General features: G+C 43.4%; 2 protein-coding genes across 3 annotated transcripts; one reads left to right on the top strand and one right to left on the bottom strand.

Annotated features, from left to right (window-relative positions):
* Positions 1-1,255: 1,255 nt before the first annotated feature.
* Positions 1,256-4,807, top strand: LOC136500619 (uncharacterized). 2 transcript variants are annotated; one of them, XM_066496015.1, is made up of 6 exons: positions 1,256-1,636; positions 1,985-2,026; positions 2,111-2,226; positions 2,407-2,512; positions 2,579-2,632; positions 4,317-4,807. In XM_066496015.1, exons 1-6 carry the CDS (start codon positions 1,259-1,261, stop codon positions 4,470-4,472), a joined length of 852 nt encoding a protein of 283 aa, XP_066352112.1. In that variant the 5' UTR covers positions 1,256-1,258; the 3' UTR covers positions 4,473-4,807. The 2 variants fall into 2 exon arrangements, with proteins under 2 accessions (XP_066352112.1, XP_066352113.1); XM_066496016.1 differs by lacking the exon at positions 4,317-4,807 and adding an exon at positions 3,218-4,153.
* Positions 4,808-5,220: 413 nt separating this feature from the next.
* LOC136501997 (vegetative cell wall protein gp1-like) lies at positions 5,221-6,002 on the bottom strand. Its single transcript, XM_066497492.1, has one exon. The coding sequence runs from the start codon at positions 5,922-5,924 to the stop codon at positions 5,427-5,429; it is 498 nt and encodes a 165-aa protein (XP_066353589.1). The 5' UTR covers positions 5,925-6,002; the 3' UTR covers positions 5,221-5,426.
* Positions 6,003-15,441: the final 9,439 nt, after the last annotated feature.

The raw sequence follows: 15,441 nt of genomic DNA, 5'->3' as shown, positions 1-15,441 counted from the left end.
ATGTTTTCAGCTCTTTTACTCTCAGCCGGTATGCTCAGGCGTCTTTTCAGCCATTTTGCTTTTTGGTGCTCATTGGAAACAACTCGGGGTAAAGCCATATGTTTGTCGAGAAAGAAACATCTTTATTGATCATAAATATTAATAGGTCATAATAGTACATATGTTGTTGATGAGTGCTATCTTTATTGATCATGAACATTGATCTCTTGTGGCTTGTATATATATTTTCCCTTGAGTTGTTTTCATGCGTAGAATCTTCGTAGCTGGCTGATGTGCCATGTATTGTTGACTTCTTTTCCGTCTTTAGTTATCAACTTATAAGTGCCTGGTCCGGTGACTTTTTTGACGAATGTTTGACCACCGATAGTCTGCCACGGGGTCTCCGGGGCAGTATGTTCGGGCTTCAGCGTATGCGAAGCTCGATGGTTAACGCAAGAGACAGTCGATTTATCCTGGTTCGGACCCTCGATCGATGATCGAGTAATAGCCCTACGTTCAGTCGACGTTAGCCTTTGCGTTGGATTGATCGTAAAGTGTTGTGTCGTACAATTATCCAAAAGTCCCCTTCCCTAGGATCCCTGCCCTCCTTTATATAGTCAGGAGGTCAGAATCCTAGTCGGTTTACAATGAGAGTTCCTAGTAGGATTACAGAATAATACTACTTCTAAGATTACAGGGGAAGAATTCTAGTTAGACTAGATCTTCTCCCTTCCTTGCGGGGTATCCCGTGGGTCCCGCACCGACACGCATATACAAGCACACTCACCCTTATGAATACACATACGCAAACCCTCACCCCTATGAATACACGTATGCAAACTCTACCCATATGAGCGCCTCCGAAGGACTGAGCCGATAAATCTCGAGATTCACGAAGTCACTACTGACGCCTCGCTGTCGACGGGGACGTCGCCTACCACTAAAAACATAGCGCCGTTAAATCCTGAAATAAATCAAAAAAAAATACGAGCACCCATGCTAAATCGAGAACTTAAATCCGGATAACAGGTTCCACCAGAAGAACCGAACCAACTGATTTATGATCAGTTATATAAGCCTGAAAGTTTCCCAGGAACAAGGAGGTCTGTGGTGGCATCTAAATGGGCCGCAAAATTCTGGACCTAGCGATTGCGCTCGCAACACCTACGTGTGCACGCAGCCTGGCTCAACACAATTCATTCGTCACGGACTTTGTCCCTTTTGCTCAGCGAAACAATAGCCAACACTGACCCCACCTGTCACTGAGTAGGAAGCCGCAATGCCCAGCGAGCAGCTCCTGCCGGTACACGGAACCCGGGCACCCACGGACCACGGTTGCCACCAAGCCACGCCCCGCGACATGGCGGCGGTGCGCCTGCGGCTGCGCGTATCCCCACGCCTCCGCTCCATTCCCCTCCTGGTCCTGCTCTCCCAGCCAGACGCCGCGACGGTCCGGCGTAGTTTCGCCTGCGCCAGCGCCTCCCCAGCCCCCGCACCCGCGCGGGCCATGGCGGCCCCGTCCTCGTCCGCGACGCCCTCCCCGTACACGACGCTCGTCGGGCGCGTGAGCTGCGAGCGCGAGATCAAACGCAGCAAGTTCATCGCCGTCGCCGCCCCCGTCCCCAACGAGCGTGCCGCCATGGCCTTCCTGGACCAGGTTGCTCTTCCCTACCCCTCCCTATACATAATTCCTCATATAGCTAGCTGCAGCAGAATCTGCGCCTCACCTATAGTTAGTATTGCTATTTCGTTGTAATTGCGGTGCCCCATTGTTTTGCCTGGCTGATCAACTAACGTGGGGTAATTTCAAACACTAGAAAATGTTGCATCGAGGAATTCATCCATGTTACTTCAAACAGTGTTTCCACTCATCCCCACTGCAAACTTATCCATTCTACAAAGAGTAAAGACTACTTGAGTATTTGTGCAATTTCTAACTCTGTTTTCTTTTTTGAAATACAGTACATAACTAAGTTAACTTGGTCCACTTGGTTTTTTGTGATAGGTCAAGGATCCACGTGCTACCCATAATTGCTGGGCATACAAGGTTTGTATTTCCATCTCAAACTTGCCATTCATGTATGTGTTAAACCCTTAACAGTGAATTTATCTTGCATGTATGTGTGTTTAGCTTGGAGAGCAATTCCGTTACAATGATGATGGTGAACCTTCTAGCACAGCTGGGAAGCCAATATACTCTGCCATCATTTCCTCTGGCATTGATATGGTCATGGTGGTTGTGATTAGGTAATCATTTTGTCAAGTAACACACTTCATTTATATGTTCTCAATCAAGACCTTACCGATCTGTTTTAGTGATCAGTAACTGGTATCATCTATACAGTGTACACCCACCACATATTTTGACAGATTCATTCGTGTAATTATCACCTTACCTTATCTCTCTGTTTTGAATGACATGAATAGATATTTTGGAGGCATAAAACTGGGAACCGGTGGACTGGTGAGAGCTTATGGTGGGGTTGCTTCTGAATGTCTTAAAGATGCTCCTACTTGTCTTGTGAAACCAAAGGTGATGGATGTCTAATTCTTCAGTATTTGTTTTTTTTTATCGATATAATGTTCTTACACATTCCAGGCTCGTGTGGGTATGGAGGTACCATTTGATCTGTTGGGCACGGTCTATCATCAGGTGATTATTATTAATTCATCATATTGCTTGGAATGTAGAGCACACATGTAAAACTGGATTTTACTTACCCTTTTTTGTCCTTGATTAAAGCATAATCTACTATGAACTGTTTTAAGCATGTCTCAGTGCATTGATGGTGTGTACAGGCACTGATACTAATTAGAAATTATCCTTGAAAAAGCTAGGTCTAGGTTATCTAATTTGCACATTCACTTGCTATGTACGTGCAACAACATACAGAGGCTGTACATCTAATTGTTTGATCTGCCATGCAGTGTGTATGTTTGTATTACCTGCATAGTTACTGACCTGATTCCAGTACCTTCTTGAACATCTTTTTGCAACCTAGAAGGTTTTCTGATACTAGTAGGTTTGGTTATGACATATGATTCTTTTTTGTTAGGTAAATTTAAACACTCAATATATATCTAAAAACTGATTGTGCTAATTTAATCTGGTATACTATTTTGGGACCCTAGTAAGTAATATGTACTTCAATTTAATCTTTCAGAGCATACTGTTTTGTTCGCATGTTGGACCAATATACTGCTGAGCAGAATTGAACTCCTGATTGTCTATTTACAGTGAGGCTCTATCACTGTTAACCCAGTATACAACTATGATGGGCCAAATAGGCGCTGGTGGCCAGGCAAAGGGTGTCAGACAGCACTAGTGCAGCCGCCGTCACCACCCCTGTGGGCTGCGGGCGACCAATTACCCCACATTTAGTTAACCTCAAGCCTTGTTATCTCTTAATTAGGATCATAATTGTAAGATTCCATCTATAGGTTGCTTAAGAGTCTAGGACTCTAAGTCACCTTCTCTATAAATAGAGAGGAAACATACGTGGGAAAATAGAGAAGAATGAATTAAGAGGTTTAACCTGTCACACTCTGTTGCTCATGCCGGTGTTGGCAGCAGGGCCGCCGTTGCCCCCTTCTCTTTCCTCCTAAGGACGGTTAGCCCTAGGGCAGCTGCTCCCCTTTTTCCTCCCTATCCTTCTCCCTCATCCCTGGTTAGTGTTCACAGTACTGATCACGCGAACAGTACTGTGCCATTCTCCTCAATTCTTCCTCAAAACCCTCTCTCTAATCTCTGGTGATCCAGACATATAACAGAAACTGAGTAGAGTTGAACTCTTAATTTCTGAAACAGTGACTGTAGTTATTTGTATCTGTCATAATGAAGTACTATCAATTATGACACCTATTGTTGTCCCAAATCCTATTGAAGTGGTTCTAAGTAGTATTACTTTGTCAATGCTAGCATATGCTTGTGCTACACAAGTTCCTGAAAGTTAATACTGAATAGTTGCATTATGTAATCTTGTATTGGTTGGATCTATGCCCCATTAAGGGTGGCAACAATAACTGCGCTCTAAAACTGATTGTAAATTGAGTAGCTCTGTTTATTTTCCAAAACAAAGCTTAGTGAACTGCCTTATCAAAAAAAAAAAAAAGAGAAAAGCTTAGTGAACTGATCATGTGATCTCAGCTAGTCCCTTGAATTAACTTGTTCTTTTTTTTTAAAAAAAATATCCTAGTTATCATGTACTTCTGCTGCCTACTGTCACTTCATTCTCTGTTTTATCCATGTTCTTTTAACATGGTTATGCCTTGCTGCGTCTCTTGCTTGATTTGTACTTTCAAAAGAATATGTATGACTGAATTAAATGTTCAAACAGCTGCAACATTTCCAAGCTGAAGATATTAAACAGGACTACGATACTGGAAAAGATGGTACTGTTATGGTCATGTTCGAAGTGGAATATGAAAAAATTGAGAATCTTGGAAATGCAGTGAATTCAGCTTGTAGCAGGAAAATAGAACTATATCTATAAACCGCAAGCATGGGTAAAGGATGATTTTCAGTTGGTACAACTTCAATTGGTTGAGTGTGTGGAGACACTCAATCGTATGTACTTGCAAGCCTCTAGTTCTTATTCATTTGCCTCGCTATTTATTCTGGAATCCCCATGGCTTTTTTCGCCCAGCATGTAGGCACCAGAAATATTTAGCGCCTTATTTAACTGCTAGGCCATATTGAACTGCTCCAGTGTAAACTGTACAGCCTGCTATTTGATCTTGAGGGGCATTCTTGCCTTCCAAATGTTTTTGTAGCTACTAGCTATCATGCTCTGAATGACACCAGTGTTTATATAAACTGATTTCACCATGAACTTGCCATGCTTCTCCCACTCAATTTTGTTGTCCTTTGCACTACTTAAAGCACACCCGAAGAGTATGTCATGTAATCTTGTTAGTTGTTGATTAACTCTTCATCAAGCCATCGTCTTAAGGTCAAGCGCATCTCTTACTATGGATTTACTGTACAGAACATTCTTGTCCATTGCAAATATTGAACAAGGCTGAATTTGCCCTTCAGGGACACATTTCCACAGCAAGTATCAGACCAAAAGTCAGTATTGCTTCCCTTACCCTCTACCATTCCCCTTCCTTTTAGATAGATATGTTTAATTTTGAGGAGATCATTCCACACGGGGGAATTGGTATTTTTAGCTTTGATATGGCACTAGGCACATCATGCTGCCACTTATGTTATTAGATAAGAATAATGTAGAAATCTCATTCTGCTCAGTAATGTATAAAGACCAAATAGTTTATTAACAGCAAGACGAAATGGTACAATAGACTCGCTGCATTCACAATCACACCACATGCTAGCCAGGATCACCCAAATAGCAGAACAAACATGACATGCAAACTGAAAATGACGACTGATGAATCAAACTCCTGAATAACAGAAAGTAAGAAAAGTCTCGCTACAATGAACTTCAAGGGTTGGTGGTTTGTGGGGATGGGGCAGTGAGTGGCACCTGGAGTCCGGGAATGGTTGGGATTGTTGTTGGAATCGTAGTTGGAATGGATGGCACAGTAGTGGGGATCGAGGGCATTGGTGGCAGGGTAACCTGGACTTTAGGAATAGCTGGTACGGTGGTTGGAATCACCGGGTTTGGGAGAGATGGGATTGCGCCAGCAGCTGTTGGTGGCAGGGCCAACTTCGGAAAAGGAATGGACGGAATTGGTGGGATTGCCGTCTTCGGGACCGCCGGAATGGAAGGTATTGGAGGCAGCGTCAGCGTGGTTGGAACTGCTGGTATGGAAGGCACTGGAGGCAGTTTGGTTGGAACCGCTGGAATGGTCGGCTGAGCAGGTGCAGCCTCTGGCGCAGCTGCTGTGTCCAAAAGATGTCGAGCTGCAAAGCTGCCATTGAAGGCAGTCAGGGCTAGGAGCAGGACGAGAAGACGGCAACCAGGTCCGCTACGAGCCATGGCTATTAGTGCGTGTATTTGCTTGGGAGTATTAGAGATGTTTTGCTCTTTGGCGATGCCTGTGAAGATGAGACCTGATGCTGGGAGTATTTATAGCAGCATCAGCATGTGGTCAGGTGAGAAAGAGCAATGGTCGTCGTTGGTGGTTCACCTGTGTCTGGTGACATTTGGTTGTTTACCAGCCAATGCGCTTTGGAGGTATCAGGTATAGTTCGATCTGGGAGTTAGGAAGTTTTTGCTCATTTGTTGAACTGACTTTGGATACGCGGTCTAGTTGTTGGATATGTTGCTCTAACCTTTTGACAGGCTCGTTGAAGTAAGGGAGCCCACAAAGAATTTCAATGCATCTAACAATGAGAAATTATGATAAAAACAATGAGAAATTAAGAACATACTCCCTCCGCCCAACAAAAGGGATGCAATTCTAGATTTTAGATAAGTCAAACTTTTCTAAGTTTGAACAGGTTTATAGAAAAAAAATATAAACATTTATGTCTTCAATTAATTTTACTATAACAATATATTCCATAATCAACTCCGCCTATGTTGTCTCAACATAGCAGGTTCCAAACCCTGGTAAAGGAGGAGGGTTGTAATAGACGTGGCGAGCCAACGTTAAATCTTGTCATTCTAATGGAGATGAAACCCGAAAGAAAATCGTTGGGGCGTAACCCTCTTAGCGACGCGCCATATCGGAACCCGGGTATGGTGTTAAATGGGCAAGGGCCGGATTGGCACCCCCTTGGTGACGCGCCGTGTCGTGATCTGGGCATGGTGTCAAATGAGCAAGGATCGGGTCGTCGCTTCCTCAGTGGCGCGCTACATCGGCGCCCGGGTGTAGTGAAAAATGAAGGGTCTTCACATCTGAGTTGACGGGTGCGAAAGGTAAGGAAGCTAGTCGAACCAACTAAGATCTGTTTAGGTAGTTGGAATGTAGGGTCGCTTACAGGTAAGTTAAGAGAATTAGTTGATACCGCGACTAGGAGGCGTGTAAATATATTATGCGTTCAAGAGACTAAATGGAAGGGTCAGAAGGCGAAGGAGGTGGACAATACATGTTTCAAGCTTTGGTATACAGGGACAGTCGCGAATAGAAATGGAGTAGGAGTTTTAATTGATAAGAGCCTCAAGAATGGTGTGGTGGGAGTGAGAAGGCAAGCAGATAGGATTATCTTAGTCAAGCTTGTCGTTGGTGATATAGTCTTAAACGTAATTAGTACGTATGCTCCCCAAGTAGACATCGACGAGAGTGCTAAGAGACAGTTCTGTGAAGACTTAGATAGCCTGATTAGAGTTGTACCTAGTAGTGAGAAGCTTTTCATAGGAAGAGATCTTAATAGACATGTAGGTACTATAAGCGCAGGTTTTGAGGCAGTTCATGGAGGTTTTGGGTATGGTAGTAGGAATCAGGAGGGGGAAGAAGTTCTGGACTTCGCGGTAGCTTTTGACCTGATGATAGCCAACACTTTCTTTAGAAAGAGAGAATCTCATCTAGTGACCTTCAGTAGCGGACAACACTTTAGCCAGATTGACTTTGTCCTCGTAAGAAGAAAGGACAAACGAGCATGCTTAGGTTGCAAGGTGATACCAGGGGAGTGTATTGTTTCTCAACATAAGCTTTTGGTGGCAGACTTTCTGAAAGTGCATCTAGCCCTTTAGTGAGTTTGGCTGATTGAATGACAACGTGATTTAATGTCTAACCCGTTTGCTAAGTGTGGATAGGTAATAGGTTATCTCATAGGTACTTAATGAAAGCCAAAATGATACGTTGTTGTATAAACAATCTAGTTCAAGCACAAGACAACAATGCACATGGAATTTATGCAAAGGCTTATTTATTGTGGGATGTTTATGTACTATGTGAAAGCAAGCTCGTAAGATTTAATTAATGAGACATGAGGGATTGCATATGAAATGATCTCATATTTGAAGCTTGCTAAATTACAATGAAAAAGATAACAATGCAAATGAATGGTTGATTCAACACAAGATGTGACTTGATGGCTTGAGATGGTGAAGATAACAAGGAAAGGCTTTGAGATACTAAGCAAGGGTGAAGGGTAAGCGACGGCTTGGCGGCCGAAGAACCTAGCTAGGGTGAAGAAGGAAGTACTTGCATTTAGTTAAGGTATTAATCAAGCTATGATGGTCATGTCAATGTGGAGGATCAAATCACTATTGGAGTGTTTGATGGAAGTGACTTGATACATTTGGGATTATTCGAATTTGATGAATGGAATCAAGTCACGTGCTCAAGATGGCTATGCTCAAGTGAAAAGATCAATATCAACATGTTGACACCCTCACTTGATGAAGAATGGAATACATGGCTTTAGTTGAAAGAGATCAACTCAAAAGGTTTAAATTTGTTATACTCTTTAAATTTGAGTTAATAGGAATGCCGTACTATTAAGAGGGATGCATCATATTGATAGATAATGTTTCATAAGTGCTCAAGCCAACCCATGTGAGTTTTGAGTGTTTGAGAGACAAAATAGCTAACCTGCTTTTTGCTGGTCTGGCACGGACGTGTCTGGTATGTGCCCAGTCACGATAAAATTCTTATTGTTCTCGGGTTGGTTTGTCGGGAGTTCCGGCATAGATCGGGAGTTCCCACGTCTCGCGCTTAACTGACTTAGATGGTTCACTGTCCTGGTCATACCGTACGTGTCCGGTATGGACGACCAGAGGCCAACGGCTAGTTTTCAAATGGCTTGAGGGTCGGGAGTTCCGACGTGAGTCGGGAGTTCCAACGGTCGGAAGTTCCGGCATGCATCGGGAGTTCCGACATCTCACAAACTTTAACTCAGTTACTAAGTTTTCAAATATGCTAAGGGTCGGGAGTTTCGGCTTTCATCGGGAGTTCCGACTGTAACAGAACCGACCAAATCATAAGAACGTAAGCACAAAAACAATCACCGAAGCGTTCAAATTCCTGTACTTAAGCTCCCATAATCCCGGTAGTCCGGAAATCACGAAGGATTTCAACCAACTTTCGACATACAAACCAAGATCGTAGTGATTCAACACAACACATTATCTGTTACAACATTTCACAAGTAGCATTCGGATTACATCCATCAGAGTTGAAATAGAATATTACAAACCAAGTTTGAGTGTGCGGAAGCAACATAGTTTAGTACCAAACATCATGGTTTTCGAATACATTGCCAAGTCTGAGTCATGTCCCACAAAAGCATTATCAGGTACGAGAACTAGTAGAGACCGCGCCCAACGGTTTAGTCTTCATCCCCAGCTAGGAGAAGGCAGTACTTGCAGCAACCAAAGTAGAACTGGTCATCTGCAACAGGTGGGAGATAAACCCTGAGTACGAGAAGGTACTCAGCTAGACTTACCCGACAAAAACAGAAATAAAGACACCAAGGATCATGCAAGGCTTTTCAGGTGGGCTAGCTTGACACAGTTGCATAAAAGAGCTTATGATTATAGTAACCAATTTAAACTTAGCATCAAGCTTATCATTATTTACCTGTCCACTAGATTAGCACCTGTACTAGAGCACTCACTTATTAGGAGCAAACAGTATTAACCATAGCAGGTATAATAAGGCTGTCATCATCATATCATCATTGCCGAACCATTATGTTATTAAGTGTATCTACATTGGAGATAAGCCCGTCAAGTTCTCACTAACCGGGAGAGACGGCGACTCGAATCGAATTACAACTCGGCTGAGGGGGTATTCCTAACTCTCACCCTGGCATACTTAGCAAGGGTAGCCGTGGGTTACCTTTGGTACAACTCAGGAACCAAATTCGCGGGTTCGATCAGCGCCAGCGCTCTCAGGGATTACCCTTCTGCCAGGACGATCAGGACTTTTAAATCACCTGCCCTTGGACTCACGCCTATGGCTCCCTTCCGAGGCGTACTTTATACTTATCGACTCCCGACCTGAGTTGAGCTACTCGGCTTCGCGGTCGGTCTCCAGACCCGGCCAACTAAGAGAGAGGCATGCGTTCAACATGAACAGGAAAGGCTCCAAGAATCAGTCCTTAAGCGACACGGACAGAGTCACTGCAAACCGGCAAGCCTCCGTCCGGTCTTCATTTCAAATTAAGACTGGTTCTTTTCCACGATAGCAAATATAGCCAACCGTGCCACATGTATATTCCTATATCTCGCAGGTGACAGGAAATCACCCGACTTCTACCGCGTTTAAGCAGGGCTAAGCACTACTCGAGCCTGAGCTACATAGGATTCAGGGTAACAATATCTGGACAAGGAATTGGGTAACCAATGCAGCAAGTGTTTACATCCAACACCTAAACTTAATGCAACAATATATATATGTAACAATAATATTGTAACTGCATTTCGGAAATTAGGAGGCTTAATATGCTCCGGGGCTTGCCTTTCACAAAGTTGCAAGGACGGTGATCCGGGCACTCAACGGCGACCTCATCTGGCACTTCTCCTGAAGGCTGCTCCTCCTGAATCTCCGGTGTCGGCTGCTGCTGCTCGCTCGGTTCCTCGAATTCCAGCAGGGTCACTCCTTCCGGTACACCTATTGCATGCCGATGCACGAGATGAATATCATGGATGCATAAGGAATGACATGATGCTCATGATGAATGAATTACAGTAATGTTTAACGAAAACATCACTGGACACTCGTTTACCGAGTAAGACTAGCCCTATTCAAATCACTTTAAGCATGTATCCAACTTAACTTAGAGAACAAGATCAACTTACCTAACTTGCATAACCTAAGATAAAGATGCTCATCTTCGGTTAAAGGCCTAACACCTAGGAACATTACCACAGCTTAGAAATAGTAAAGGTATACATAATTTAACCTTTAAAGTTTCATATGCATACAAGTAGTCCCTTAATTCAATCACAACTAAAGTGCTACAATTCCAAATGACTTGCATGAGGACATTCTGGAAAGCTTATGAAATGTTTTACAAATCAATGGTAAACAGCAAAGCCTGATTCTGATGTTAACCAAATCAATTTCCAGCAAACCTAAAATCTGTCTAGAATGACACGGTTACTAACTTAATTATTTAATGATTGTGCAAAAGCATAATTTGATCAAACCAAGTTTACCAACTTGTTTTTCATACCTAAGAAATATCAGAAAGTATAGTACCAACTTCTAAATAAATTATTTAATATCCTTTTCCAATTTATTTAGTTAATTAGGTGATTTAAGCAATATATAGTAAAACTATTCATAAAAATCTACAACAATTACAGTAGCTATCTCATGCTGCACACAGACTACCATAAAAATTTCAAAGCCATAGGACAAACATAACTTGCTGTATCCAAAATAACAGATGACATGTCTAATTTGAGCATAATTAGGAAACCCTAATGAAAAGTGTCAAGCAACAGATTTCACATTTTTTCTAACATCATTCTAGCATAAGAACCTTACTCACCAAATTTTACCCATACTGGATCTATAGAAAAATTATGAAAATTCACACAAGATCCATCCATTAATAAAAGGAATTTCTATAACTTAAAAACTACACATGCACTAGCTCTGAAATTTTAACCCGAGCTTCTAATAAGCAATAATAGACTACCCACAAAATTTCATAATTTTTGGACCACAGAAACTCAAGATAAAATTCAAACAAGTTTGCATGTAGCCAAAAACACATTTCAAAGTCCTATTTAATTCATCCAAATTTTCTAAAACATGTGCTCATCTAATATTTTTTATTAAATACTAGACATTACTAAGAACTCAACAAAATTAGAACCACATCATTTGGATCTATATACTAGGAAATACATATTTTTGAATATCCATACAAATCTGTGAAATAATAAAACAAAACAAAATACTGAAACAAAACACAGCCACTGTTGGGCCGGCCCGAAGGAACGGTGGCCCGCGAGCAATGCTGGCGCGGCCCAAGACGCGGCTCAGCCCAAGCCGGATCCCGCCTGAGCCTCGGCGGCTGACAGCCGGGTCCCGCGTGGCAGCGAGAGGAGCAGGGGAGGCGGCCTCAGCGACGGTGGAACTCGCCGACGGCGAACCCTCCGGTGAATTGAACAGCACCGGCGTGCTTCCCAAGTCCCTACGCTTCGATTTCCCTACCAAGCCGAAGCTCTAGTGGTCCCTAAGCGCTCCGGCCACGGCGCACGGCGAATCGGTCATGGCGCACGGCGGCGCTCGGCCGTGTCTCGGCACGGCTGGATCGGCATTGGTGGTGGCCGCTACACTCGAGCACCTACGCGTGATGGAGACGACTAAACGCGAACTAAGAGAGGAGGAGGGGAACGGTGCCGTGCTGGCCACGGTGAGGTCACCGGTGCGGCCATGGCGCAGCGGTGTCAGAAAGGTCACAACGACCTTACCCAAGCCTAATTGATGCAGCTGTGAGGTGGAGGAGGTGGAGTAGGTCACGGCGCAGCTGCTGACGAACAGGGCAACGCGCTTTCGCGGTGGCGAGCGAGCGGGGCGAAGGCGGAGCAATGGCGGACGGCGGCGCTCTCTTGCAGCGCACGGTGGGAGGCGAGGAATGCGAAATGGGAAGGGCGAGTGCGTTTGGGCAGGCGCGAGGTGGCTTCAAGACGCGGCTGCGACGCCAGGATGTGCCCGGCGCGTGGCCAGCGCGAGCAGGAGTCCGGCGACGAGTGGCGGACACGCGGCGTCTGTTTTCTGAACCGGTCGGCCATGGTGACTCTGAAGGTTTTCTGAAAAACGCAATTCAGTGCTAAAGCCGACGCCTGACAGTGCGTATTCGACGATGATTTCCTCCTAATCCGTGATGAGTTAGTGGAAGAATCGAACATCAAAGTTGTAGACCTATCTTCCCTCTACAAATTCTTTTCAATGACCAACACCTAACACGCCATGGATCCGAAGTTACATGAAGCCCAAGTGAGCTCGATGCAACTGAAATGCAGTTAAGACTTAGCATATTTTTCAGTGTTGAAACCAGCATGTATTTCTGACTTGTGGGCCAGGTTTGAGCATGTTCTAGACATTTTCATGAGTTGACCATAAAACAACTTTTGTTCCTTACTAAATTAGCTACAACTTTTGTAAAGAGTGTACAGCCATGCAAAGCTTCCAAGTTGGACTTTTGAATCAGTCAAACAGTGGCACTCTAGGGTTCATTTCAAGTCAAACCTCTCCTAAAGGGCAATTTGGTCATTTTGGTCCACATGAACACTGTCCAAACAATTACCCTAAGTGTAGTTAAGGTGTATTGGACCATGATCAACCACTTTACAAAGTTGTTATACCACTTCTAATGATCACATGTGATACAGCAATTAAAACAAGCAATTCATTCATATGTTTCAATACAATGTTTCACATGTTGCATGACCTTGTTGTTATCCTATACTTGCCACATTACTACCATGTTGCCATGTTTCAAGGTATGAGAGTTTCATGTTGCATTCCCATGTTGCACTACTACCACTCTAAGCAATCAAGCATGAAACACATACAATTTAAAATGTTGCATACGTATGTTTCAATGCTAATGGCATGATGACATGGATAATGCACATGTTTATGAAATGACATGCAATTAGTAGAAGCCAAACACCTAGGGTGTTACAGCCCTCCCCCCTTAGAAAAATCTCATCCCGAGATTTGGAAAGCGTACCATTTAGTATAGAAAGTTGGATGATTTTCCTTTAAATAATCTTCCCGCTCCCAGGTTGCATCCCGTTCACTATGATTACTCCAAACTACCTTGTATAATTTAACTACTCGTGTATGAGTCACTCTTTCTTGAGTATCCAGGACTTGCACGGGCTTTTCTTCATAAGAAAGATCAGATTTTAAGTTGACTTTCCTTGTTGCTATTCTTTCCTCAGGAATACGAAGACACTTCTTAAGCTGAGACACATGGAATACCAGGAATATAGCTCCCATCTCCCATGGTAGATCGAGCTTATATGCTACTCTTCCACTTTTCTCGATAATGCGGTAGGGTCCAACATATCGAGGCTCAAGCTTCCTTTTAATTCCAAAACGCTTGACTCCTTTCATAGGGGATACCTTCAAATAAACATGATCACCTACTTCAAACTCAATAGGTTTTCTTCTCTTGTCAGCATAGCTCTTTTGTCTAGCCTGAGCGGCAGTCATATTCTTCTATATAGTTCGAACTTGCTCTTCGGCTTCTTTTACAAAGTCAATACCATAGAATCTTCTTTCTCCGGGTTCCACCCAGTTCAAAGGAGTTCTACACTTGCGGCCATAAAGAGCTTCAAAAGGAGCCATTTTGATACTCTCTTGATAACTATTGTTATAAGAGAATTCAGCGAGAGGTAACCAGTCTTCCCAAGAGCCTTTGCAAGAGATAAGACAAGCTCTAAGCATGTCTTCAAGAATTTGATTCACATGCTCAGTCTGTCCTGATGTTTGTGGATGATAGGCAGAACTGCAGATTAGATGAGTGCCAAGATTCTGATGTAAGCACTCCCAAAAGCGAGCCGTGAATTGCGGTCCTCGATCAGAAACAATGGATTTGGGTACACCATAGAGATGTACCACTTGTTGAAAATAAATCTCAGCATAATTGTGAGGATGATAGGTAGACTTGACCGGAATAAAGTGAGCAGATTTAGTTAGACGATCTACGATAACCCAGATGGAATCACAACCCCTTTTGGTAGTGGGTAATCCAACAATAAAATCCATACTAATTTCTTCCCACTTCCAGCCAGGAATAGAGAGTGGCTGCAATAGTCCGGGCCTTATGTGAATAGCCTTGACTCTGCAACAGTTATCACACCTTGCCACGTAAGCTGTGATTTCTTTCTTCATCTTGGTCCACCAATAATATAGCTTGAGATCTTGATACATTTTACTGCTACCAGGATGGATGGACAATTTTGAAGAATGGGCTTCATCCATAATTTGATTTCTAAGTTCTTTATCTTTGGGTACCACAAGCCTATCATTAAACCAGAGAATTCCCTTGTCATCGACCTTAAAGTGCTTGGTCTCTTTCTCTTTCATTTTCCGCTTGATGTGAAATACACCCACATTCGTCTTCTGGAGTTCGATAATTCGACTTCTAAGAGAGCAATCCACAGTGATATTGTGGAGTACTACAGGATGAAGGAGGTGTGCCAGATGAAAGTCTTCACTAACTAAGGAATTGCAATGGGCCTTTCTGCTTAAGGCATCAGCAACCACATTTGCCTTACCAGGATGGTAGTGCACTTGAAGGTTGTAGTCTTTGATTAATTCTAACCATCGTCGTTGACGCATGTTCAACTCAGGTTGAGTAAAGATGTACTTGAGGCTTTTATGGTCAGTATAGATGTTGCACACATTACCCAGCAAGTAATGTCTTCAAATCTTCAGGGCATGAACAACTGCGGCTAGCTCTAAGTCATGGGTAGGATAGTTGACTTCATGCTTTTGGAGCTGGCGCGAAGCATAAGCAATTACTCGGCCCTCCTGCATAAGAACACACCCCAAACTGATGCCACATGCATCGCAGTAGACATCAAAAGGCTTCTCGATGTCAGGCTGTGCCAATACAGGAGCAGAGGTTAG

This window comes from Miscanthus floridulus, chromosome 13 (genome assembly GCF_019320115.1).
Source record: "Miscanthus floridulus cultivar M001 chromosome 13, ASM1932011v1, whole genome shotgun sequence".
NCBI lineage: Eukaryota > Viridiplantae > Streptophyta > Magnoliopsida > Poales > Poaceae > Miscanthus > Miscanthus floridulus.
This window is presented reverse-complemented; position numbering and strand designations above follow the sequence as displayed.

Coding starts and splice junctions, on each gene's coding strand:
- LOC136500619 (XM_066496015.1), top strand. CDS start 1,259: ATGCCCAGCGAGCAGCTCCTGCCGGTACACGGAACCCGGGCACCCACG. Junction 2,227..2,406: donor GTCATGGTGGTTGTGATTAG/GTAATCATTTTG, acceptor TGACATGAATAG/ATATTTTGGAGGCATAAAAC. Junction 2,633..4,316: donor TGGGCACGGTCTATCATCAG/GTGATTATTATT, acceptor ATGTTCAAACAG/CTGCAACATTTCCAAGCTGA.
- LOC136501997 (XM_066497492.1), bottom strand. CDS start 5,924: ATGGCTCGTAGCGGACCTGGTTGCCGTCTTCTCGTCCTGCTCCTAGCC.